Genomic DNA, 25,539 nt, shown 5'->3' with positions numbered 1-25,539 from the left:
GGTGGAACCCGGGGTGGCGCGGGGCCCAAGCGGTGTTTGGACAGAGGGACGGGAGCTAGGCCCGGAAGGGAAAGGAAGGGCTTGGAGGGAGCTCGTGGTGGGAAAGGGTTTCGGAGTCTAGGGAAGGAAGAGAGCCCTTTCTAGGCCCTGATTGTCTTTGGAGGGTGGGGCATCTTGGTGCGTTTGGGCAAAGACGCTGTGATTCCCGAAAGGTTGCCCCTGGAAGGTGGGACCTCTTGGGTTGCAACCTCAGATTTTTGGGGGGCGGGTTTAGAGCTGTTCATTCATTTACCAGGCTGGTGTGCCGCTGCTCGCGATTCTCAGTCTAGCTCCTTGTGCGTGGTTCCGAATTGAGGGGAGGGCGTCACTTGAACTTCCGAAGCGGATCGCAGAGCAGAGGGGACAAGGTTGGAAAAGGACCCCTTTGCCATACTTAAATGGTTGAGGATTTCTGCTGTTGATGAGTTTGGGTTAGGTTGAAGAAAATTCCCAGGAGGCTGCCCTTCCCTAAATTCTCTTTTCAAAATTATTGAGTTTTTTGAGAGAGTAATAATTTTAGAAATAGTGATTTAGACCAGCGATTTTCACCTGGTGTGCCGCAAGAATTTTTAAAACATGCAATAAATAGCTGACTATTTACTCATGGGCACTGACTTCTTTTTCCTTAGGTTTTTCAAATAAAAAATGATATCAGCCAACACAATAACCGTCCGGTGTTAATGAATCAAAATTGTACCTATTTTTTTTGTCAGATTGGAAAAATGTATTTTTTTCTGTGCTACATAATTTTAGTGGTTAGTTTATGTGTACCATGAGATTAAAAAGATTGAAAATCGCTGATTTAGAACCTTGTACAGGGTATTGCTCCTGATAAAGGGAGAAGGTCTCTTAAATGAATTGGCAGAGATATGATTTAAGAAAACAGTGTTATGTCACATTTAAAGTAAAGCATTTACTACTATTAATATTTGTACAATATACATACTAATAGTTAATATGTATTGAACATTAACACTTACTGTAGGTCTGCCATTGTACTAAGCCATTTATTTGTATTGTCCCATTTATAGATTTTTGGATGTGTTTTTCTGGGAGTGGTTAGATTACCCATACAGAGCTCACTTGGCACATCCTGAGGATGCCAGCCCATGGGGCAAAGGTTTTTGTTCTCAGGCAACACTGCTCCCCATTCACCTCCACTTGCCAGAAAAAGACATATATTTCATTTGGTTTTTGGACCTAGTGGGCTCTACTAGAAGAAACAAATCATACAGTCAGTTACTGTTTGACAAGGATTTTAGAAGAGCACATATTTACAATTAAGAGTTCTAGCACAGGTTTATCTAATAAGCAGACATCAGAAAAGAATTTCCTAAGCAGAATCACAATACTGAGCTGGTGAAATCCACTACCCAGGGTATCTCTTGACTACTTTTATAATCTACTTTGTTCAAGTTGCAGCTTTTGAAGGGAGTTAGCTGTTTCTCAGGAGGCAGCATTCCCTTTTCTGTTAGAGACAGACAGTTCCTGATAGCCAGCTCTTCATTTCCTGACACTGCCTGAAACATAAAAATTGTTTCAGTGCATAGTGAATTCTGTTGCTGAGACTTCGTTGAGACATACTGCATAAGTCTGTTTTCAGACTTTTATATATATATATATAATTTATTTCATTTTTAGAGAGAGGGGAAGGGAGGGAGCAAGAGAGGGAGAGAGAAACATCAGTGTGTGGTTGCCTGACACCCCCCCCCCCCCCCAGCCGGGGACCTGGACTGCCACCTAGGCATGTGCCCTGACTGGGAACCGAACCGGTGACCATTTTGGTTTGCAGGCCAGCACTCAATCCACTGAGCCATACCAGCCAGGGTCAGACTTTATTAATACAACCATGTCTTCAGCTGATTTAATCCAATTTGCACAAGGCCCATTTATGTTCACTTGTAGTTGGGATTCTGTTGACTACTGTGGAACTTTTCACTGTTGCACATTCTGTTGGTTTCACCAAGATTCATGATGTTAAAATTACAGACTTTGGTGAAACTTAAATATTTACTTTAACATATTTTATTGAGCATCTGTTGTATGTCAAGTCTTATAAATAGAATTTACCACCCCGTAGAGAGGAAAGAAATAATACATGAAATAAGACAGGAAGATGACTGTTGTTTCTAATCTATCTTTATATAGGTATTTCCAAGCCAGGATCCTCTAGATCGAGCAGATTTCAATGCTGTGGAGTATATCAATACACTGTTCCCCACAGAGCAAGTAAGTAATTTCAGTGGCTTCTGGCTCTTCCTGAGTGTTATGCCTGGTGTGTTGCCCTATATAATCCAAGGGGCCTTAATAAACAAGATGTGATTTAAACCAAACTTCATTGTAACCATTTGGGGGATGGGGTATCTAATACCAAATACTGCTATTGTGTTAGAGTGAAATTCTTTGTATATTATTAGAAATTATACCCTTAAATATTTTCTATACAACTGATTTTTTCTGGGCTAAATCTTAAACCTGTATTCCCAAAACATTATACACATATCCTAGTACCAATCTTAAATAAATTAGGTTTTAGTACTGTTTGCTATATAAATAAAGAATGAATAGAGGTCTTAATATTTTCTTCTCACACCTTAATGGGTATGGTTGCGGACCCCTTGGAGATGCACACACCCTCCTCTGGAGACCGTTAGTTACTCTAGACACTGGGTGTTTACTGAAGGACTTTTGACAGAGTAATGACTGAATCGGATTCACATTTTAAAAATTCCACCTGGCAGCAAGGTGGAGGGTGAACTGGGGTGAGGCGGACCTGGAGGCAGGAAGACCAGTCAGCAGACAGCTATTTCACATAAGAGAGATGATAAGGCCTGAATAGATTGGAATGGAGAGAACAAGGTCCAAGAGCTATTTAGGAGGCGGACGACACAGCATTTTGTAATTGAAGGGCTGTAGAACCTAAAATTCTCTCATTTACTCAACATAAATTACCTCATCTGCCTACCTCTGTAAGAAATCTGCAGCTAGAGGGGTGAACAAGGCAAATACTCTCCTTCCCAATATAGCGTTTCCAGTCTAACCTAATAGGTAATGATTACACCTTTAACAGATTATAAGTAAATTATTGTGACTTTACAATGACTTGTTTGTATAACTATTAATTATTTGTTACTCTTGAAAGAGTTCTAACTTCTAGTACAACTATAATAATAGTTTACATTTATTGGCTGTTTACTGTACGTCAGGCACCATCCTAAACACTTAACAATGATAAATTCTCCACTTTGTTAACATGCCTGTTTTAGGGTAAGAATAACGAGGCACAGAGATAAAGAACGCTCAGCTGAAATGTGATAGTGTTGCCATGAGGGAAGCAGGCTAAATCCTGTGAAGGCAGAGCACACGCGGCCTTCCTCCGCCTGAGGGATCCAAAAAGGCTTCCATGAGGAAGTGACATCTAAGCTGTGTGTTACAGGCCAAAGGAAGGGTTTTGACCTTTGATTTCTAGCCTGGCAGACTGAGTGGGTGCTGGCACCTTTACCGTATATTGGGAGTAAGGAGGAAAACAAGTTTCAGTGGTAAGTAGGCTATGAGTGGGGTGTAAAGGTGAGCTCAGTTTGACCATATTTAGGCCATCCAGGCAGAAGTAAGTAGTTGGATAGTATTTGAATCTGAAGCTCATAATCCCCATGATTGTTACTATCTCGGCATAAATTCTACTCAGCTTTTTCTAATGGACATGTTAATTTTTTAAAATAAAGTTGGAAACATGGCATCCTACTGTGTGATTGTCCTTTATGAGATTTCACATCTAGCCTTCAGTGCTCATCCTTTTCTATGAAAACGGAATTCTGGAAACAGCTGATATAAAGATAGTTTTACCATGAATGTATTTCATTTACTTCCCCTGGCTGGTTTGGCTCAGTGGATTGAGCGTCGGCCTGCGAGCTAAGTGTCGCTGGTTCGATCTTCCAGTCAGGGCACATCAGAGAAGGAAAACTCTTGACTCCAAAAAACCTCCGCTGCCTTGCGGCATACCTCTTCAGGGGAAAGGCTAAGGGAGTAAACCCCGACAGAAAATCCGGAGCCGGAGTCCCTAAGGCGGTTTGACGTTGTAGTCAACACTGGCAACTCCTGCGGCGCACCTGAAGCCAAGCTGTATTGACTCCGTCTTTCCCTTGGACCCTTCAGCTGCGAAGAGAGGGGGGGTCTGCTGCATGGGCAACAGCAGACCCTCCATATCACCCTGCCCAGGCTCTGTAGCTTCAGCTTCACTGGAGAGGACACTCCAGCGTCATCGCAAGATGTCGATTCAACACGGGAGGAGACAGATACCGTGTCACTCCCGAGTCGGACTGCACAGCCATTCTTGGCGGTGCAGATAGACTCTTAAGAAGCTACACCATCGTCTCTCGAGACGGACGGCTGCCGACGATTTCATTTACTCCACTCTGTCAAGATTGCTGACCTACTAAAACAAAAGTAAGTGTTAGATTTGAAAATTATATGGGAAACCACCAGGTTCTCACATCTTACTGATAGATTTTTGAATCTCTGAAGGTAGCACAAGACATCTGTTGTTCCAGAGATTCAGTTCAATGTCTTGTCTTATACCACCATGTGCATAATAATGTGTAGTGAAGTTTCTTAGGTGACTCAGAAAATTTATGACCCGGGGTTACGTTTACTTCCCTAATCCCAGATTTACACTTAGCAGTTCACCTTCCAATCCAGATTCCCATGGATCTTAAGGAAAGGTAATAGAAAGTAGTGGCATGATTTATCATTTCTTTCAGTTATTGCTATATCTTGGGCAAAACCCATCTGTATACTTCATGAACCCGCAGTAAATACTTGTAAATTGTGAGTTTAGAATATTTAAAGTAGATGTCATATATCAAGAATAAACTTAGTGTCACTGGAAGGAGGAGGGTGTGTATGTGTTTCTGTTGAGTGGCAACTACTGCATGCGTGATTGCCTGGAGGCAGGACTATGGCCTGGAACAGATCCCCAGATGTTTGTAACTCGCCAGGTCCAGGTGTGAGGAACTCCAGTTTCTGTATTTAACAGAGCTCCCTGGGTGGTTCTGAAAAGGAGCCAGGTTTCTTGTCTCCTAGTAGAAAACTAAAGATAATCATTTGTCATGTTTTTATTAGAGGTATGATTAAGGAAACTAGATGAAATTTATATTTTAAAAAAACACTAATATAATTAAGAACTTTGAAGAAAGAGTCATACAGAACTGTTTATACAGAATTTTTAATCATCCCCCAAAAGCTCTGTATCTACATTTTTAAGAGAAAAATATAAGATGCCAAATTATCATATCAGTTTAATTTTTTAAAAGCCATATAGTATTTGCATAGAAGGAATAGTTAGTAGAAGGTAAATAAACCAAAATGCTAATGGTGATTATACTCTGCTGGGGATGAGGGTGATATTACATATTTTCTGTAATCAGCAAGAATTACCATTAGAATCAGAAAATATTTTTCAATAATTAAGGCATTTTTAAATGACAGAATTAACACTGTACAACCACATTACAACAGAACTAGATGAGTGATTCTTAAAGAGAAAATGTATCACCTCCACCCAGGGTAGTCAATCTGGATTCCTATGGGGCGTTTTTCCACCTGCCCAAGAGGCCTCAACCCCAGTGCGAATCACTGCCATGGTGAGGCACTGGGCTGAGAGCAGGGAGTGTGTCATATCCCTCAGGTGTATTGGGGTGCAGAAAATCTAGGTCAAGAACCATTGTATTAGAGGTAGCATGGTAGAGTGAAAAAGAGCAGAAACCCGGGAGTCAGACAGACCTCAACCAAATCCAGCATCTGTGACCTTGGACAAAGCATCTGTTCTTCCAGAGCCTATGTCCCATTCTTTATACTGAAGAGGAAAAGGGCATGCCTAGTATGGCTGAGAGGATTAAGGGAAATAATTTTTGTAAAATGTCTAGAAGAGTATTGTATAACAGATCAACCTTAAATGTTAGTACCCTTTCCCTTTTGCTTCCCCAGTAGTAAATCTGGAAGATAACTTTGGCCGGGTAGCTCAATTCGTAGAGCTTTGTCCTGATACTCCAAGGTTGCAGGTTTGATCCCTGACCAGGTCATATATAAGAAGCAACCAATGAGTGCATAAATAAGTGGAACAACAAGTCGATGTTTCTCTCCCCCCACTTTCTCTCTGTGCCCCCTCTTCTTTCTCTCTCTCTAAAATCAATAGGTAAATTTTAAAAATCTGGAAGATAAAGAGCAAGTGGCCACCCATGGGTCCACCTAACATGCAGACAAGCATTATAATTTTAGAATATTTTTTCTGGTCTTTTAAAATATGTATTCATGGGCTACTTGATATTTTTACGTGTTTTCCCTTAATTAGCATGTTATCATAAGTGACATTTGTTGTTTCAGAATCTCCCTACCCAGTGTCTTTGGCAGTGGCAAAAAGGCCACTGAATATCTATGGCCTAATTTATTTAACTTTTTTATTGATGGCCATTTAGGTCTTTCCCAGGTTCTTTTATATTTTTAAGTGCAGTTGAACATCTAAAGGCATAATATACTTTGAATTATTCTTTTTAGAAAAATTGTTATGGTGTAAGGAAGACCTTCTTGTCCAAGGAGCATTAACTTTAAGGAATGGTTACTGTACCACCAAAAATCAATATTTACTGATGTGGAATGACCTTCAAGTTATATTATTAAGTGAAGAAAGCAGGGTGCAGGACAATGTGCATTTATATAAAGAAGGGGATATAAGTTATGGGTGTACTTTAAATGCATAAACATCTGAGAATGGGCAAAAGAAACTGGCCCAGAGCCATTGCCTCTGGAGAGGAGAACTGGGGGGTGAAAGTGCAGTACTGCCCTTTTCTATTTGAATTTTTGATCATGTACATGTTTTACCAATTTAAAATAGATTATAGCCCTGGCCAGCTAGCTAAGTTGGTTAGAGCATTGTGCCAGTATGCCAAGGTTGTGGGTTGGATCCCCGGTCAGGGCACATACAAAAACAACCAATGATGCATAAATAAGTGGAACAACAAAGCAGTGTTTCTCTTTCTCTCTCTCCCCCTCCCTCCCTTTGGCTTGCTCTCCCTCTCTCTTCCTCCCTTTCTCTCTCTCTCTTAAAATCAATAAATAAAATAGATTATAATTTTCAATTTTGATATAATTTCCCATTTTTAGAAAAGCTGTAAGAATAGTACAAAGAATTCATGGCTGCTCTTCATCCTAATTCCTTAAATGTTAACATTTTTAGATAGTTTTGTTTTTTAAGTACCCCAAATTATTTTTAAAGGAATGGGTTCCAGTAGAGATATGCCTATTTTGCATATGAAGAAATAGAAACTCAAAGAGGGTAGACAGCTTGCCCTCTAGATACAGCAAGTTTGTTTGTGGCAGCGATTTGCCAAACCCAGGTCCTCTGACAATTCAGGTCCTGTTACCACAGTGGTGTTTTAAAATGACAGACTTGACTGAGGATTCCTCAATTGAAATAACTCCTCTTTTCTGAGATTTAGCTTTACCTCAGTCTGTTCTTGGATTTCTGAAAATTCTGAGTAACCACTGACTTTGTCAGAACAGTAGATGAGACGTGAGTGGCCCCATCTGACATCTCAAACACCTGTGACCTGATTTCCTTAGCAGACCTGCTCCTGGCAGGCTCCTGGGCTTCTCCTGCCAGCTCAGGTTGCCGGTAGCATTTTGTGAGCACAGTTCCTGCATCATCACCAATTCTTCCTCAGATAGTATGTCTCTTGGCAGAAGAAAGAGGACTTACAAAATTACATTTTTAAAAACTTCAGTGAAAATGGTGCTATAAAATTGTACCATCTCTGTTCCATTAGGGGGCACCATTTCCTCACATTTTTTTGCATGCCGAAGTTGAAAATATTCTGTTTTTAGTCATTGTTTTAAAAACAGAAATAACTTTATTATATTTACAATAGCAATGCATAGTCAATGTAGAGCAATTAGAAAATAGGCAAAAAGAAGAAAAATTTAAAATTCTTCCTTTTCAGATTACAACTATTGCTACTGATTTCGTAGATTCCAGCTACTAGTATAGATTACAAGTATTTATCTTTCTAGACTTTTTCCCTAATGGACCTATACACTCAGAAAAACATTATTTATTTATTGACATATCACATAATGTGGAGGAGTACACAAATCTTAAATGTGCAGCTTGGTGAATTTTCACAAAATGAATTCAGCTGTGTAACCACCACCCAGATCAGGAAATAAAACATTTTTATCTCCCCCAAAGATAACCACCATCTTGGCTTCTAACACAAGAGAATAGTTTCACTCATTTTTGAACTATATGAATGAAATTCTACAGTATATGCTCTTGTCTGTCTTTATTTTATTTTATTTTTTTTGGTGTGTGTGCAACATTATGTTAGTAAGATTTATCCATGTTGTTGTATGTATATTCATTTTTGTTGCTATATTTCTTGTATGAATTTTTCAGGATTATATATACCAGGGGTCAAACTTGCTGTAAGGGACTAGATAGTAAATATTTTAGGATTTGTGGACCAGTCAGTCTCTGTTGCAGTTACATACTCAACTTAACCTTTATAGTTCAAAGCCAGCTGCAGATAATAGATAAATGAATGGGCATGGCTGTGTTCTAATAAAACTTTATTTACAAAAAATAGACCCCAGCCTGGATTTTCGCAGTAGTTGCCACCTACTGCTATGCTTAAAAAAAAAAAAAAAAAAGTAAAAATTGAATTATGCTCTATGATTAAACTTTTTGAGATGTCATAAATAGCCATTAGAGCTCATCACTTCCCAATAAAAGGAATTCCAAGAAGTGAAATAATAGCTGGCACTTTTCCTTCTTTATTGTAGTCTCTGGCAAACATAGACGAAGTTGTGAACAAGATTAGACTGAAAATAAGGTAAGTAATACTATATGATTATTAATAATGGCAAATATGTTGTTAATTTAGTTAATCACATTCTAGATCACACTTGTCTGTGAGAACACTGAAATGTCAGGTTTGCTATAGATGGTAATTTAAGAAACATAATAATTCTTGCCCTGACTGGTGTGGTTCAGTTGGTTGGGCATCTTCCCAACCAGGGCACATGCCTGAGTTGCTGGTTCCGTCCTTGGATGGGGCAGTAGATGTTTTCCTCTCTCCCCTCGATGTTTCTCTCCCTTTCTTTCTTCCTTCCTTCTCCTCTCTCTAAAAATACAATAAATAAATAAAATTTAAAAAATTAAAGTAAATAAATAGATAATTCTTTTAAATCTGGGTTTTTATACAAGTCTTGTGTCAAAGAATTGAATTCTTTGATCAGTCAAGCTGTAATAGGCTATTCAAAACAGCTGATTATAAAAGGAGGCAAAAGCACTTCTATTATATTTTTAATGGCTTTATTTCTCTAGATTTACATTTTTTTATTCCCATGGCTTAGATGTGAATAAGGGCTTATATGTGTGTCCCTTGGCCACATACCAGCTACCAATGAAGTCAGATCTGCTGGTTGGCATGGTTGACGGCGGCCCAGGATTAACATCTTGATTGACTAACCTAGGATGTGATTGTCTAGGATGGTCACCAAGCGTTCTTCCTCCCAATAGCCTTGTTCTGGTTTGTCTACATCTGAATTTCTAATTTTGACACATGGTAGATACTCAATGTTTGTTTATTCATTATAATTATTACCACAATGTTTTATGGCATTAAAAATAGATTTCTTTAAAACTTTTGGGCCCTGACTGAGTAGCTCAGTTGGTTAGAGCATCAAACCAATACACCAAGATTGTGGGTTCGATCTCCGTCAGGACACAAACAAGAATGAACCAATGAATGCATACATAAGTAGAACAACAAATCAATGTCTCTCTCTCTCCCCACCCCTCCATCTCTGACTCTCTCTTTCTCCAAAATCGATAAATAAAAAAATTAAAAAGGAAACTTTTGCTGAGGAGAAGCCTTTACTTTGAATCCAGGAGATAATTTTTTTCCCTTAGCCTTTGGATTTTTTCTTTTTTTTTTTTTGTAAAGACCTCTATTATTAATGTTTTGTTCAATTGGATGCCTTAGGAAGTACAAAGAAGCCTGTCCATCATTTAGGTGGATGTTTGCTATAACAATTCTAGTAGAGACCGCTAAGTTGTCCAGGTTTTGCCCTGTTAATGGAAATTCTCTGATGATCTAGAAATCACTTGTGAGCCAGTTATTTTCTGCTTTCTGCCCCCATACCTTCAATCGATTCTTCAAGTGAAAATGGAAATTTCTCTGATTGGAGTGCTATCGTTAAATGGCCCCTGTTGAGCCACAGGAGAAAGAGGAGCTGGAGACTACAGATCTGTCTCCTACGTAGGTTGCACAATTGGGGCCCAGAAGGCAAAGCACTGATTTCATATATTACCCTGGCTCCTTATGCCTTTTAAGGTTCCCGAGGAAGTTACTGAGGAAGGAATTTATGGGGTAATTTGAATTCTCTGGCTTCTTCCCATAAAGTTTCAGCAACTTTCTCATTTTAGGTTTACTCCAGGAAAAATACTAAAAGTTATATGGGTCCTTTTGGATAGCTCTCAAAATTAAGTGAAAATAGCCTTTTTTATAAAAACTAAGATGATGCATCAGTCTGTGCTGGGCTTGGCTTCTTACACTACTGTTGCTGCTCCACCTGGTCCAAGACCTCAGTCTTCCTTTGTCATTCAAGCTTGGCCGATTTTCTGAACAAGTAGGTACAATCTGAAGAAGTTGCTAAATTAGTTGCTAACTTTTTATCTTTTCGTCAATTTAGTATGAGATTATTTCAATGATTTGTATCCTTTTAACTTTTTTGCTAGGAGACTGGATGACAATATTCGGACTGTTGTAAGAGGTCAAACAAATGTGGGGCAAGATGGCAGGCAAGTAAGTAACTTGTTTTTCTCTATTATATTGCCCTAATGTTTTCAGAACCCAGTGATCAAGTGACAAAAGTGTTGAACTGCCTCCTTACAGAGCACTTTTTTTTTATCTTAATCCTCACCTGAGGACCTGCTTATTGATTTTATAGAGAGGGGAAAGTGGGGAAAGAAACATCGATCAGCTGCCTCTTGTATGTGCCCCAACCCAGGACTGAACCTGCAGCCTAGGCATGTGCCCTGTGTGGGAGTTGAACCCACAACCTTGTGGGATGATGCCCAACCCACTGAGTCACACTGGCCAGGGCCAGAGCTCTTTCTTAGCGGTCTGTCCTATACACAGCAGGAAACGTAGTTGACTTGTTCCACTAGTAACAGAGGTTGGCTGCCCAGACCAGACTGGCACTCTCACTCAGTGTCTCTCGGACTGGGGGCATATTAGCACAGCTCACCCAGCTGAAGGCATGCAAGCTGAAATGAGAAAACCAAAATTTCCTTCTCTTTAGCCCGAGTGATAGACGTCTCTTTTGCCCTCCAATATTTTGAGTACTGTGTCTAAATATGGTTGCTGCTTTTATCTGTCAGCTAAGTTGTTGGGATTTTGGTATAACTTTTGTTGCTACAAAAGGTAACAGTACCCTGTGCATCAAAAGACACTTATCAATAGAAAAATAGGCAACCTACAGAATGAGAGACAATATATGCAAATCATATATCTGATAAAAGATTAATATTCAAAATATATTGAGGCTAAAATTCAACAACAACCAAAAAAAACAGCCTAATTAACTGTAGGCAAAGAACTTGAAGAGACATTTCTCCAAAGAAGATATAAGATTAATCAGTAAATACATGAAAAGATGCTCAACATCATTAATTATTAGGGAAATGCAAAGCAAAACTACAATGAGATACAATCTCACACCCAGTAGGGTGACCACTATAAAAAAAAAAAACAGAAAACAAGTGTTAGTGAAGATACAGAGAAATTGGAACCCTTTTGCACCGTTAGTGGAATGTAAAATGGTACAGTTGTATGTAAAATGGTTAGGAGGTTCCTCAAAAAAATTGAAAATAGAATTACCATATGACCCAGCAATTCCACTTCTGGGTATTGACTAGAAAGAATTGAAAGCAGGGTCTTGAAGAGATATTTATATTGCCATGTTTATAACAGTAGGTAAACTGTAGAAGCAAAGTGTCCATTGATGAGTGAGTGGATCAGCAAAATATGATAAAGTGTCCAATGGGATATTATGCAGCCTTAGAAATAAATTCTGACACATGCTATAATAGGGATGAGCTTTAACACATTATGCTAAATAAAATAATCCAGACACACACACACACACAAAATACAATATGGTTCCACCTATATGAAGTACTTAGAGTAATGAAAATCATAAAGACCAAGTATAATGATAGTTGCCATGACTGGGGGAGAATGGAGAGTCATTGTTTCATGGGTCTAGAGTTTCAGTTTTGTAAAATGAAAGGAAGTGTGGGGATGGATGGATGGTAGTGATGGTTGAACAACAATGTGAATGCATTTAATACATTCCATTAAAAACAGTTAAGATGATACATTTTATGTGTATTTTAACACAATAAATTTTAAAAATCAAGATGGAAATAACATATATTACAAAAGAAAAAAAGATAGTCATGTGACATAGCTACAGTTCCTCAGACGTCGTTTTGTTGGCAAACGGGTAACTGTGATTCAGTTTAGAGTTTTACATTTCCTTTGGATCTAGCTGAGGAGGGCTATTGGAAGGGAATGGAGGGAAAAAGTATTTGGGGAGGAGGTATTTTTTAATGATTCAGGGGCCAGATGTTATCTATTAACTATTTTCCTTTCCATTTGGATTTTACTTTTCTGTTTAGGCATCATACTTCAGAAATTGCTATCTAACAGAAACGCTGAGCATGTCTTTTCTAGTCTTCCTCTCATACAATGTCTGGTTCTCCCTTTTCAGTACTAACTCAGGTCAGGTGTGTACTTTTATAAATAGCTTCAGTTCTGTTATTGGTCCTATTTGATATTTTTTTTTAGTACAGTTGATTTCTTTTTTTAATTTTTATTGAATTTATTGGGGTGACATTGGTTAATAAAATAATGTAGGTTTCAAGTGCACAATTCTATAACACATCATCTGTACGTTGTATTATGCGTTTACCGCCCCAAGTCTAGTCTCCTTCTGTCACCACGTATCCCTGCTTCAGCTATTTCGCCCAGTCTCCCCAACCCCTCCTCCCCTCCTCCCTCTGACAGCTGTCATTCAATACAGCTGATTTCTTAAAATGTTAATTATGCTATCCAGTATTTTGGAAGGTCGATGGCAAGCTCTACAACCTGGCCCGTCTACGAGCCAAGACCAAAGTCAAAGAGGTGCTCATCCGTGAGATGCTCTTCACTGACGACGCAGCCTTGACATCACACTCCGAAGAGGGACTCCAGCAGCTAGTCACTTGCCTTTCCCACGCATGCAAGGAGTTCGGACTAGCCATCAGCCTGACGAAGACGAACGTTATGGCTCAAGGCACGGGGACTCCCCCATGCATCACCATCGACGGATACACCCTGGAGGTTGTCAACGACTTCACTTACCTCGGGTCCACCATCTCGAGCTCTCTGTCAGTTGACTTGGAGGTCAACCGGAGAACCGCCAGGGCAGCCACAGTTATGGCCAAACTGAACCGGCGAGTGTGGAACAATTCCAGCCTCACTGAGAAAACCAGACTGCGCATCTACCAAGCCTGTGTACTCAGCACTCTCCTCTATGGCAGCGAGACGTGGACAACCTACGCAAGGCATGAAAGGATACTCAACAGCTTCCACATGAGGTGCCTGCGACGCGTCCTGCATGTCGCCTGGCAGGATAAGGTTCCCAACACCGAGGTGCTGAAGGGAGCCAACATGAGCAGTTTGCATGCAGTTCTTAGTGAGAGACGCCTCAGGTGGCTCGGCCATGTCAAAAGAATGGATGCAGGCCGTATCCCCAAAGACCTCCTCTACGGCGAGCTAGCAGAAGGTCAGAGGATGACAGGGCGCCCAAAACTGCGGTTCAAAGACATCTGCAAAAAGGACATGACACAATGCTCCATCAATCTCAACACATGGGAAGTTCAAGCAGACGACCGCCTAACCTGGAGGCTCGCGGTCAGGCAAGGTATGTCACGCGCAGAGGCTGCGCGCAACGAGGAGGCGGTCCAGAAAAGATCGAGGCGGAAGCAGCGTCAACAGCAGCAACAACAGCCATCTGCCTTCACCTGTAACAAGTGCGGCAGGGATTGTCACTCCCGAGTCGGACTGCACAGCCATTCTCGGCGGTGCAGATAGACTCTCGGGAAGCTACGCCATCGTCTCTCGAGACGGACGGCTGCCGATGACGATGACGATGATTTTGGAAGGTGGGTGGGGGTATAATCCTGCTCATTTTATATTCTTGTTTCCTCTGCTGGTAGCTCACAGGTGTTAACCCTCTTTTATATTTTCAGTTTTATCCATTTCTCTCATTTTTCCTACATTTTATGACTGACTTTCTTTTCCTCTTAATAATCATCTTCCATTGATTATTAAGTAGTCTACCTTCTTCCTTGTTGTCACAGTCAGTATTTGTGTACAGACATGCTAGATTCCTAAAACTGGTCCCATTTCCCAGTCCTTGCATAATTTTTAGTCTTTGTTTCTTTGTTTTATCCAATGAAGCTTCACTTCTCTGGCAGTTAAGGCCCAGGTAAATGGAGTTTTTAGAGGTAATAAAGGGAAAGAGGGAGCCTGCAGGGACTGCAGCCTCATTCTGTTCTTGACCTTTCCCACTCTGTGTGCTCATGTCATCCACTTTTTCAGAAACCTCAGTGGCCTCTGTCTGCCAGATCAAACCCAAGTTCCTTTGCTTAGCACTCAATAACTCAATACACCTTCCCGCTTCCGTCTCCCGTGTGAAGACTCAGTGCTCTGCAAGCACGCCCCGTGCTTTCTGGACACATGACCACGTTCTTCCTTTTGCCAAAAATGCTTCTCTCCTCTTTTTCTTCCGGTAGCTTCATTTCAACATCTTACCCATCCAAGACCCAGTTCAAACTACTTCTTTCATGAAACTTTCTGTTTAGCTTCACTAGATAAACCAAAGGAATCAGAATTTTAGAACTAGAAAGGATTTGGAACTCATCTGGCCCACTCCTCTCATTTTACAGATGAGAACACTGATCTGAGTGTCTCTTGATTAATTAGCTACATTCCTTTCTGCCCGCAGGCTCCCACAGCCCCATGCTTGTACTTTCATTTGGCTTTCCTGGTCTCCTTTGACATACTAGCGAACACATCTTGTACCTTGACTAGTGTGTAAGCTCTGCGAGGCCCTTGCCCATCTCCTCATCTCCACGTTTCTCAGAACACATAGTCCATGTGTAGTAACAATTTGTCCGACTGTGTGGAATATTTGCTCTGTGAGATTACTTGTTAATTATAAATAAATAAAATCTTTTTACCATAAAAACATCATTTTGATCAGTATGTATGCTCTTTTAAAATTGTTTAAAACTTGATTTATGTATAACTAGTCCAAAATTACTACTGTTTGAAATATTAATAACACTACTGTCTACTGTAATTTAGCCTGTATTTAGAATGGCTCATTAGAAACTTTTAATACACATAAGAGAGTCTCAGGTATCTAAAATTCCAAGAATGTGAAAATAAAGTAAATGATTCATCAAGACTTTTTGTTGGGTCATGCTGTGTAGATCCATATCTTTTAGTTGGTTATGTTTTAACCTGTGGCCACAAACAAGCAGTGTTGGTGAGTTGGGCCTAGCATTAGACAGCCTGCAGGAATGTCGTCCTTCACCTCACATATTAATAGGTTACAGGTTGCTGCAGAGCAGAGTGGGTCATATTTCAGAGAGCAAGACCAATTTTTAAGAATGTTTAGATAGCATTTCAATCTGTGATGGAATTTTGTATTCGTCTCCTTAGACTCCAGACAAAAAGGAAGCCCAGAAGAAATAATTGCTTTTCCTGTCATCCGCTCCATCGGTCTTTTCCAACAGTTTGTAACGCAAGCTGAAGTAGAGACTTTTTCCCCCCCGGGAGCTTTTGAGTCCTAGCCTTGTCACCTCCTAAGTGTGAAAGCCTGGCTGTCCAGCCCTGGTTGGCCGGTGGTTTGCTGAAGGGATACTCTATTTGACTGGCACAGACTGGAGAGAGTTATGGATGTTCCAAAATATTGAGTTTTATAGGTCAAGGGGCCCTAGGATTTTCTCTTTCTGGGACAGAGGAAAAGTTTGCTTTCAGAGTTTGTTTCCTAAGCTTCTGAGGAACAGTCAGGAGGAGAGCAGTAATATGGACAAAGGAAGTTTTCCTTTAGTAAATTTCATCTTCATTGTGTTCAGCCAGAGCAGATGTGCTTTTATCTGTGTAAATAAGGGGAAAGTATTCATTTCGCATTTATGGTGTCTTAAAATACATTTTTAGCAGAAACTTTCCTCTTGAAAAGCTGTATTTCCTACTCAAAAATTATTTGTGGGAAAGGATTAATTTAGCAATTGTAGATACAATGAGGCAGTTTCTTTATTAGTTTCTTGATATTTCTTAAGTACCAGCTGCCTGATTAGTCCTCTGCTCCACATTTTGGAGAGTCTTTGATTGCTAACCACCTCCTACGTGGGTGGACTGGTGCTGGTCTAGTCTGTGACCTCTTCTAACCAGACTGTGATGCTCATACAAAGTTATTACAGCACTCCATTCTCCCCATTTTTATCTGTTGAAATCATCAGGCAAAAGCTTTAATTAAATGCCCACATGTTTGAAACTTTGTGGGATAACATGAGTCAGTTCAACAATTACTTGATCTAATATGCAGTGAAACTTCTACAGCTTCCCAAGGATTAAAATGGACAGCTTGAAAGTAGGAAGGAAGAGAGTTGAGTAGAAGTAAAAGTTGGCATGTGAAATTTCAAGAGCGGCCAAACCTTGACCAAGTCCCAATAAGCTGAGAATAACCAAGAGAGGATCAGCCACTGAGCTTCTGTCTTTTCAGTGGAGCTGGGCCACAATGTGACTACTGCATCAAAGCAAGACTAATTAGTTCGGAAAGGGAACAAAATTATTACAGTAGCCCCCCCTTATTTGTGGGGAGGTGTTCCAAGACCCCTACCGGATTGGCTGCCAAAAATCATGGATAATTCTGAACTTACACCTTTTCACTTTAAGGAGGCATCACCACTCTTGCTCTCTGGGGCCATTCTTGAGTAAGATAAGGGTTACGTGAACACAAGTGCTGCAAAACCCTCACCAAGGGGCGGGCAGCATGTACAGAGTGAACGTGCTGGACAAAGGAGGTGCGATATTTCAGAATGGCTTGCAATTTAAAGCTTATGCATTGTTTATTTGTTTATTGGAATCTTCCAATAAATATTTTCGGATTGCAGATGATTGCACATAGCTGAATCCATGGAAAGAGGGGACTAGTGTATTGCCATCTCCAGCTCTGCTCACTGAAACTTTGATTTGGAAGAAAGAAGCTTTAGGTAATTGTACTACATCATCCCACCCAGTTCAGGAATCCTTTTTATGACATCTCTGACATTTCATTGTCCTGCTTCTGCTGGGAGACTTGCAGTGATGGGGAACTCACTACTTTGTTAATTCACGGGGCAATCTGTTCCAGTTCTGTAGAGCTTTAATTATAAGAAACTTCTTTCTTAGACTGAACTGAAATAGTAAAATATACCTCATTGTAGCTTCTCATTGGTCTTAGTTTTACCAGCTGAACTGATGTAAGCCTAATCCTGTTTCCTTATTACATCTTCTAAAATTTAAAATGGAGTGCTCACTTCGGCCGCACATGTATTAAAATTGGAACAATACAGAGAAGATTAGCATGACCGCTGCACAAGGATGACATGCAAATTCGTGAAGTGTTCCATATTTTTTAAAATTTCAGATATCCCATGCAGCAATATTTTCACCAATATTTCTCTTAGGGCAAGGGAAATAAAGGAAAGAATAAACAAATTGGAATACATCAAACTAAAAAGCTTCTACTTGGCTAAAGAAAACATCAGCAAAATGAAAAAGGAACCGACCTTATAGGACGAGGGTTTGACCTCCAAAATATATAAAGAACACACATGACTCAACACCAGGAAAGCAAACAATCCAGTTAAAAAATGGGCAAAGGACCTGAACAGACACTTCTCCAAGGAGGACATACAGAGGGCCCATAGGCATATGAAAGAATGCTCAACGTCACTAGCCATCAGAGAGATGCAAATAAAAACCACAATGAGATACCACTTCACACTGGTCAGAACGGCCATCATCAACAAATCAACAAACAAGTGCTGGCAAGCATGTGGAGAAAAGGGAACCCTAGTGCACTCACTGTTGGTGGGAATGCAGACTGGTGCAGCCACTATGGAAAACAGTATGGAATTTCCTCAGAAAACTAAAAATGTAACTGCCTTTTGATCCAGCGATTCTGCTGCTGGGATTATACACAAAGAATCCAGAAATACCAATTTAAAAGAACCTATGAACCTATGTTCATAGCAGTGCTATTTTACAATAGCGAAGTGCTAGAAACAGCCTAAGTGCCCATCAGTGGATGAGTGGATCAAAAATCTGTGGTACATCTATACAATGGAATTCTACACAGGAAAAAGAAAGAAGGAACTCCTGCCTTTTGCAACAGCATGGATGGAACTGGAGAGTTATTATGCTAAGTGAAATGAGCCAGTCAGCAAAAGACAGATACCATATGATGTCACCTAATACACGAACCTAATGAACAAAACAAACAAATGAGCAAAATAAAACCAGAGGCATGGAAACAAGGAACAGACTGACAGTGACCAGAGGGGAGGGGGGAGGGGGAAAAGAAGGGGAAGGCTCTAGTCAAGAAACTAGTATAAATGACCCATGGACATGGACAACGGGGTGGGGATGGACTGTGGGAGTGAGGGGGCAGGGCAGTGGAGAGCAATAGGGGAAGAATTGGGACAACTAATAGAACAACAATTTTAAAAGAAATATTAAAAAATAAAATTTAAAATGGATATTATGATCCTTTTTCTAGGCTAATCATTCTTAGTTTCTTCAACTTTATGATATGATTTCCAGAACCTTTATTACCCTTATTGCCTTGCAGTTTGTCAGCATCCCTCTTATAATGTGGTTCCTGGGCAGGAATACACATAGTGTGTGAACACACAGTGGGACAGTTTCTCAACTGGGCTTGTTAACTTGGGAACTGGGAGCTCAGGGAGTCTGTCAGCTCCCTGAAATTGTAAAATTTTGCATGACCAACATATTTTTGAAGGGAAGACATCGATTTTTCTAGATTCACTAAGGAGTTTGTGACTCTTTAGAAGTTAGGGGACATTGATTTAGGCTATGTTCCTCCATTTCTTTGGGTTGGGTGAATTTTTGGCAGCCATATCATGCTGTTGGCTTCTGTTGAATTGGCAGTTATCTAAAACCCCCAGGTTAAGAGTTGCAAACAGATTCCTACAGAACTAAGAAATGGCCCCTGCAGGCCAGTGTGCATCCATATGTATCCATTTGGGGAGCGAATGCCCTGTCTAAAGGAGACAACCACAGCTCAGTTCTAACCAATTGCTGTCATGTGTGAATGCAAACCAGAAGTTGCCAGGTCTATCAGTCTTTCAAGAGAAGCCAGAAAAAGATTTTTATATTACCCTCCCAATTTTTAAATGTTGGCTTCGTGTGCTTCACAAATACTGTGAAGGCCAAACAAAACACAACTGTGGGCCAACAGTTTGCAATATCTGCCCCAATTCTTTTAAACTGCTTTTAAACTCATCCTTTCTCTATTTGTGTAAGAGCTTCTTTGAAATTAAGTGCTGGACTTTATATATCTCATCCTTAGTTTCATCTTGCTGGTTTTGCTTGATTGTTCCAGCCTGTTGAGACCTTTTGGAACCTTGATGACCTTCCCATTTTCTCACTAGTGGATTTGCCAGGCACGCCTTCTATGTCTTCATTCAAGTTGTAGATGAAAAAATTGCACAGGGTGAGTTGAGAGCCATGTGACATGCTATTTGAGAGTTCTCGTTCTTCTCTTTCCTATCCTTGTTTAATACAGAACGCCAGGCCACAAAACAAAGAATTTCTTCCTGTCGTCGGTATCTGTGCAGGGCTGTGTTTCTTAATTTTTCCATGTCTTCACTTTCCTCAGGAAATGAGGATCATCATACTGCTTTCTCTTTTCATGGAGATATCATAAAGATTTATTAATTAAATCAGCAAAGCATGTTGCCTTCCAAGGAGAAATTATTCTCTGCTTCTCATCCTCAAAATTAGCATATCATTTAATTTGGGCATTAGAATGAAAATAATTGTGCACTAGGTAGATGGTAGGACTTCGCAGCACAGCATTGATCTCCATTAGGTGGGATTATGACTCCATAATGGTCAGCTTTCTAGTAGGGTAATTTGAATTCTTTCCCTCCATCACTTTAAATTTATCCTTTCTCTCATCTTCTCTGTGAGGAAAACGAAGCCCATTGATGGAAGAAAATAAATAGCATCAGTATTAAAGAGACTATAAATAGTTGGGGAGAAAAAAAGGCATCTGTCACTTGCTTCTGCCTACTGGAACATACTAAATCTAGAGTAATTGAGCTTTTAAAATGCAGGCTCAAATTTTTCCATTAGTGATCAAGAATGGCTAGGCATTTTTGTTTCTTTTTAATTTTTTTGAATTCTGTTTTTCAGAATGTCTGCAGATAACACTAAACTTCAGAAACTGCTAAGGCCTGCGAATGACTTGTGAGCGCAGAAAGATTCAGCGGGGGTAGTGCTGGCGTTGGTGTAGGTCAGTCTTTTGTCCCTGGTTGTGATTGGGGCTCTCAGCCGTTCCCTAACTGAGGTTTCTTACATTTAGTGCAGAGGTCAAGGTTGGCATGCCTTTATTGGACAAACTGAATCCAAGTGCATGTTCAGCTTTGCCTGGAGTACTATTGAGTGCAGCTGAGGCAAGGACTTCTAGACTGTCCATCATTTAGCACTGTGGTGACTTGGGTGCAGTCTTATCATCGTGCTTCATCCTGCTAATTGCTCATGAGCCGTAATAAGCGCTTTCTGGTGGAGTGACATGTCTGCTGTATATTGGAACCCTTTGCCACTTGTCCTTTAAATCTCTTCTTTTTAGATAACCTGAAAGGAATCCAAACATCTGTCTTCTCTCTTCTCTCTGTATAAGACCAAGCATTTTATTTGAATCTCTAAGGATTGGGGTAATTGGACATTGTCACTAATGTAATGCTGGATGGCAGCCTGGTCAAATGAAACCTGAGGTTTGAATTTAAATTTTGGCTCTACCATACTCTCTCTCTGTGACCTTGGACAAGTTACTTAACTTCTCTGAGCCTCAGGTTCTTCATCTAGCATGGAGATTATAATACTTATATTAGGGTGGTGGGGATTAGTGTTTATTTAAAAACACTGAGCACAACTCGGTTATGCTTAGTTAATAGGCGGTAATACTGCTGCTGCTGATTATGATGTAACCCACCGGAAGATCAGAGTTCCTAATTCTACGCATCCAGGCATTTGTCAAGTTCCTGTGGCTTTTCCATCAGCTCCACTCCTTTCCAGCCCTACTGCCCTGCTTTAAAGCAACTCTAGGTTTACTTGATCTGAAAGCCTCCTTTCTGTCTGCAGTGTGCTGGTCTCTGAATGAAAAGTGCAGCACAGCTCCCCTGCGTCCAAAACGTGCTGTTGGAACAGAAGCAGTGAGAGGCTCTGCTCTTTTGTCCTGTCCTTAAGACGCTTGCCCTGGCTGTCCTTCACTCAGAGGCTTAAGGCTTTTTTTTTAAAAAAAATCCTCGCCTGAGGATATCTTTATTGATTTTAGTGAGAGAGGAAGGGAGAGAGAGAAATATCGATGTGAGAGAGAAACATTGATTGGTTACCTCCCGTACACGAATGGAACCTTTTGATATATGGGATGACGCTCCGACCAGCTGAGCCATCTGGCCAGGGCCCAGAGGTTTAAGGCCTTTGAGAGGTGGGTTTGATCAAGGGTGAGGGGTATCAGGGCTTCATGTTTTTCCTGCAGTGCCCAGTAGTCTCCTCCACATCTGCACTCCGTGCTCTTTGTGGTCTCCCACTCAGCCTGCAATTTTTTCTCATGAGTACTCAGCAGGTAGTCTTGGCAAGTGCATGCAGACTGCCTGCTGTGTGCAACTCTCAGAGGTTCTGTGCTGTTGCACTCACCCCGCACTTGGCTGTTAGTAATTTTTTAAAAGTCCTAGTTGATTCCTCCTTTCCTGCTTGTATAGCATCTCTGTCTTCATCTTACGTTCCGTCCCATATGAAACATCCTTTGGCGTCCTCTCCCGCCTTGAAGGGGATGGCCCTCCTTCAGTCTCAGGGCACTTAGTTGCTTCAGCTCTGACAGGTTCACAAAAAGTTGTGATTTTGCAGTTTACTTACTTATTGTTTCATTGTTAATGTAAGAGCCACACTCTTCCCAGCTTTCTGTATCCTAGGCAGTGGATTTTAATATAGCAGAGTACAAGTTCATTAATAAGACTTTAGATTCCATATGACATATTGCTAATATTTAAGAATCTGCCACTTCAAAAAAAAAAAAAAAAAAAAAAGAATCTACCACTTCATGTTTTGGAGTAGTTTCAAAAAGGATTTATTAACAAGTACCTGAAAAGGGCATTCAAATATTTCTTTTTTAACTATGTACAGAGTGGGGCAAAAGTAGGTTTGCATTTGTGAGTACATGAAATTTATTCTTGTATTATTTATTATTTATTGTATTGTTTTCCATACGAACAACTGTAAACCTACTTTTGCCCCACCCTGTATCTCTGTGAAGCCACATTTTCATTTTATTTTTCAATAAAAACAACATATTAGATTCAATGCAGAAGCATATGTGAGAGTCTAGCTGGCATCTATGAAAGCAGACACTAAAGATATTTACAAAGACACGGAAACAATGCCACTCTTCTCAAGAAATTTATTTTGTTTGGGTGAAATGTAGTTATTTTTCATATAAACATGTTATTTATGTTAACATGTAGTGGGTTTATTATTGTTATTTTAAAATGGATTAATGGGTAAATACTTTTAAACTTCTCAGTTTTAATATCCAATATGGTATAAACCTACATAAATAAAACCTTTTGGGGGCCCTCAATTTTTAAGAGTATAAAGGGATTCTGAGTTTTAGAATTGCTCTTTCTGAATAATATTTCAGTGTTAAATAAGTAGGGATGGCAGGCATTTTGTTCTTGATTTTAATGACAGTGACTCTAGTTAGCATGTTTGTTCAGTCACTCATTTAGTAAATATTTAATGAGTGCCTCTGTATGCTGAGCACTGTGCTAGGCATTGGGGACAGTGCAGTTAACATAGCAAAGGCCCTTCTCTCCTAGAGCTGGCACTGAGTGTGATGTTTCTTTTTTCCAGATTCATTGACTGTTAGGAGTTGTCCTCAGGATTTGGGTTCACTAAGCCTGTTTGCCAGGAAACAGATGTTGAATTTTGTCATATGCCTTTTCAGCTTTTACTAATATGATCATATGGCTTTTCAATTTTGTTGATTAGCTTAGAGTTGTTTTTTTTTTAAAATTTAACCCACAAATACCTGCTGTGTCATTGTGTATTGTCCTTTTAAAGTTGAATTCTGGTATTTTTATCTGAGATTGTTATTCATATTCAGAAACTTCATTCCTTTTTGATGACTGAATAATATTCCATTGTATATAAATACCACATTTTGTCTATCCATTGATCTGTTTACGGACACTTGGGTTATTTCTACATTTTTGGCTATTGTGAGCTATGCTGTAGTGAACATTGACTTACAAATATCTGTTTGAGTTCCTGCTTTTAATTCCTTTCAGTATATACGTAGGCACGGACTTGCTGGATCATATAGTAATTTTTAATCATCTCAGTATTTAGTCTTTTTGGAAACATTTCTTCCATATTATTCTGAATTTTAATAGATTTATTTTCCACTAGAGAAGCATACATTCCTATTTTATCTTCATGTAGTTCATACAGACTATGTGTTTCAGATTAGCTATAGAGTCTCAAGTTTTTGTGTTAAGTACCTAATGATAGTGATGCTGACTCTCCCCTAAAAAGAAAACTACCATGATTATTTCTTAGCAAGTCCAGCAGTTGGACTATTTCCTTCCTGACCTTAGAAACACATCCAGTCCCACTTGTGTGCAACAGGATTGTTGAAAATGGTTTTGGGAAAGTAGTGTGCCAAGAAGGAACACTGAAGTTTATTATTCTTCTGAGCCATCTCCATATAAATTGGCACTCTTCAGAAGCCAAGAAGGTCAGGCGTAGCTTTTGCCATCTGCTTGTTTCCATGTTAAAGGCAGTCACAAGTTTAAACTAGAGTTTCTCCATCTAAAGAGGAAAATGCCATTCATCACTACTGTAACTGCTCTGGCTGTTACCCAGGTTACTCTTGCTCTTGACTGCTAGTAATCCGTGATTTTGGAAGGAAAATTCCATCCTTAGTTTGAGGTTGCACATTAGAAAAATTGCAGTATTACTGCTGACAGGGCAAAGCTTTCTGGATTTCAGGTCCTTGACACAAGGAGTCATTCAGTTATGTTTAAACAATGGATGGGAATTTGAAACTCTGCCTTCATGTATGAACTTGACCTCTTCTTTTGTTTTTCTCTTCCCTCTTTCGTCCATGGAAATACTGGATTTCCAACAGCATGAATTCAGTGCTGTGGTTGTTCTGTCAACATTTCCATTTATAAATCTCTATTTTCAGTAGCCTATAACACAGCTATAAAATTTCCTTTGCTCTAATTTGCACTCTGAGGTCTCCTCTGGAAGATTAATTTTGCAAAACCAAAGATAATGCTTTTATTTAGTCTGTTTGATTGGTACTCTGTGGTTATTTAGATCAGTGATTTTCAACCTTTTTTATCTCATAGTATACATAAACTAATTACTAAAATTCTGCAGCACACCAAACTATATTTTTTACCGATCTGACAAAAAAATAGGTATAATTTTGATTGCTTTACAAAAAGCCCCACAAAATAATAGTAATTACAATATCTACCCTTTTTCCTCCATAGTAGCTTTTTAAAAAATTAGGTGCCTCTGCTTGTATATAAGGATTTCTGGCACCAAGAATTAAGCAGTCAGTCACACACAACCTTACGTGATGTGACCAATAAAATGCAACTCTATTATATGACATATATTTATGGTTTAAGACAAGGCATTTACACCAGACAGATATTGTTGTGTTGGTTGTTGTCATTTTTTATTTGACAATCTTAAGGGAAAGAGGTCAGTGCCCCTGACTAAACAGTCATGCATTGCATATTTTTAAAATTCTTGCAGCATACCCGTTGAAAATCGCTGGTCTAGATTAAAGCTCTAAAATATACAAGACACTCACCATTATTCATATTGTATTGGATCACATGCCAGGTTTTCTGACTTTTGTTTACATGATATATTGTGGACTCTGAACAGATGCTATGTCCATCTCTAGGTTTTGTCTGTGATACCTAGAACATGGATGTTATCCAAAATATATGTCCTTCTCTTATAGTGGCCCCATCTTCTGGAGGTATGCATCCTGGCAGGTATATTTGATGATACA

General features: G+C 39.7%; 1 protein-coding gene and 1 non-coding gene across 2 annotated transcripts in view; both read left to right on the top strand.

The window, feature by feature from the left end:
- The window catches only part of VPS53 (VPS53 subunit of GARP complex), a 134,250-nt gene that overhangs the window by 303 nt on the left and 108,408 nt on the right, over nucleotides 1-25,539 (top strand). Inside the window, exons 2-4 of the mRNA XM_090257191.1 lie at nucleotides 2,188-2,268; nucleotides 8,872-8,921; nucleotides 10,832-10,898. Coding sequence (XP_090113317.1) covers nucleotides 2,188-2,268; nucleotides 8,872-8,921; nucleotides 10,832-10,898 — 198 coding nt within the window. The remainder of the gene's footprint in view (nucleotides 1-2,187; nucleotides 2,269-8,871; nucleotides 8,922-10,831; nucleotides 10,899-25,539) is intronic.
- Nucleotides 17,724-17,830, top strand: LOC149997902 (U6 spliceosomal RNA). Its single transcript, XR_016507367.1, has one exon. It is a non-coding gene; the product is annotated as a U6 spliceosomal RNA (small nuclear RNA).

Source organism: Furipterus horrens, unplaced genomic scaffold, assembly GCF_987537825.1.
Source record: "Furipterus horrens unplaced genomic scaffold, mFurHor1.1.pri manual_scaffold_11, whole genome shotgun sequence".
Taxonomy (NCBI): domain Eukaryota; kingdom Metazoa; phylum Chordata; class Mammalia; order Chiroptera; family Furipteridae; genus Furipterus; species Furipterus horrens.
This window is presented reverse-complemented; position numbering and strand designations above follow the sequence as displayed.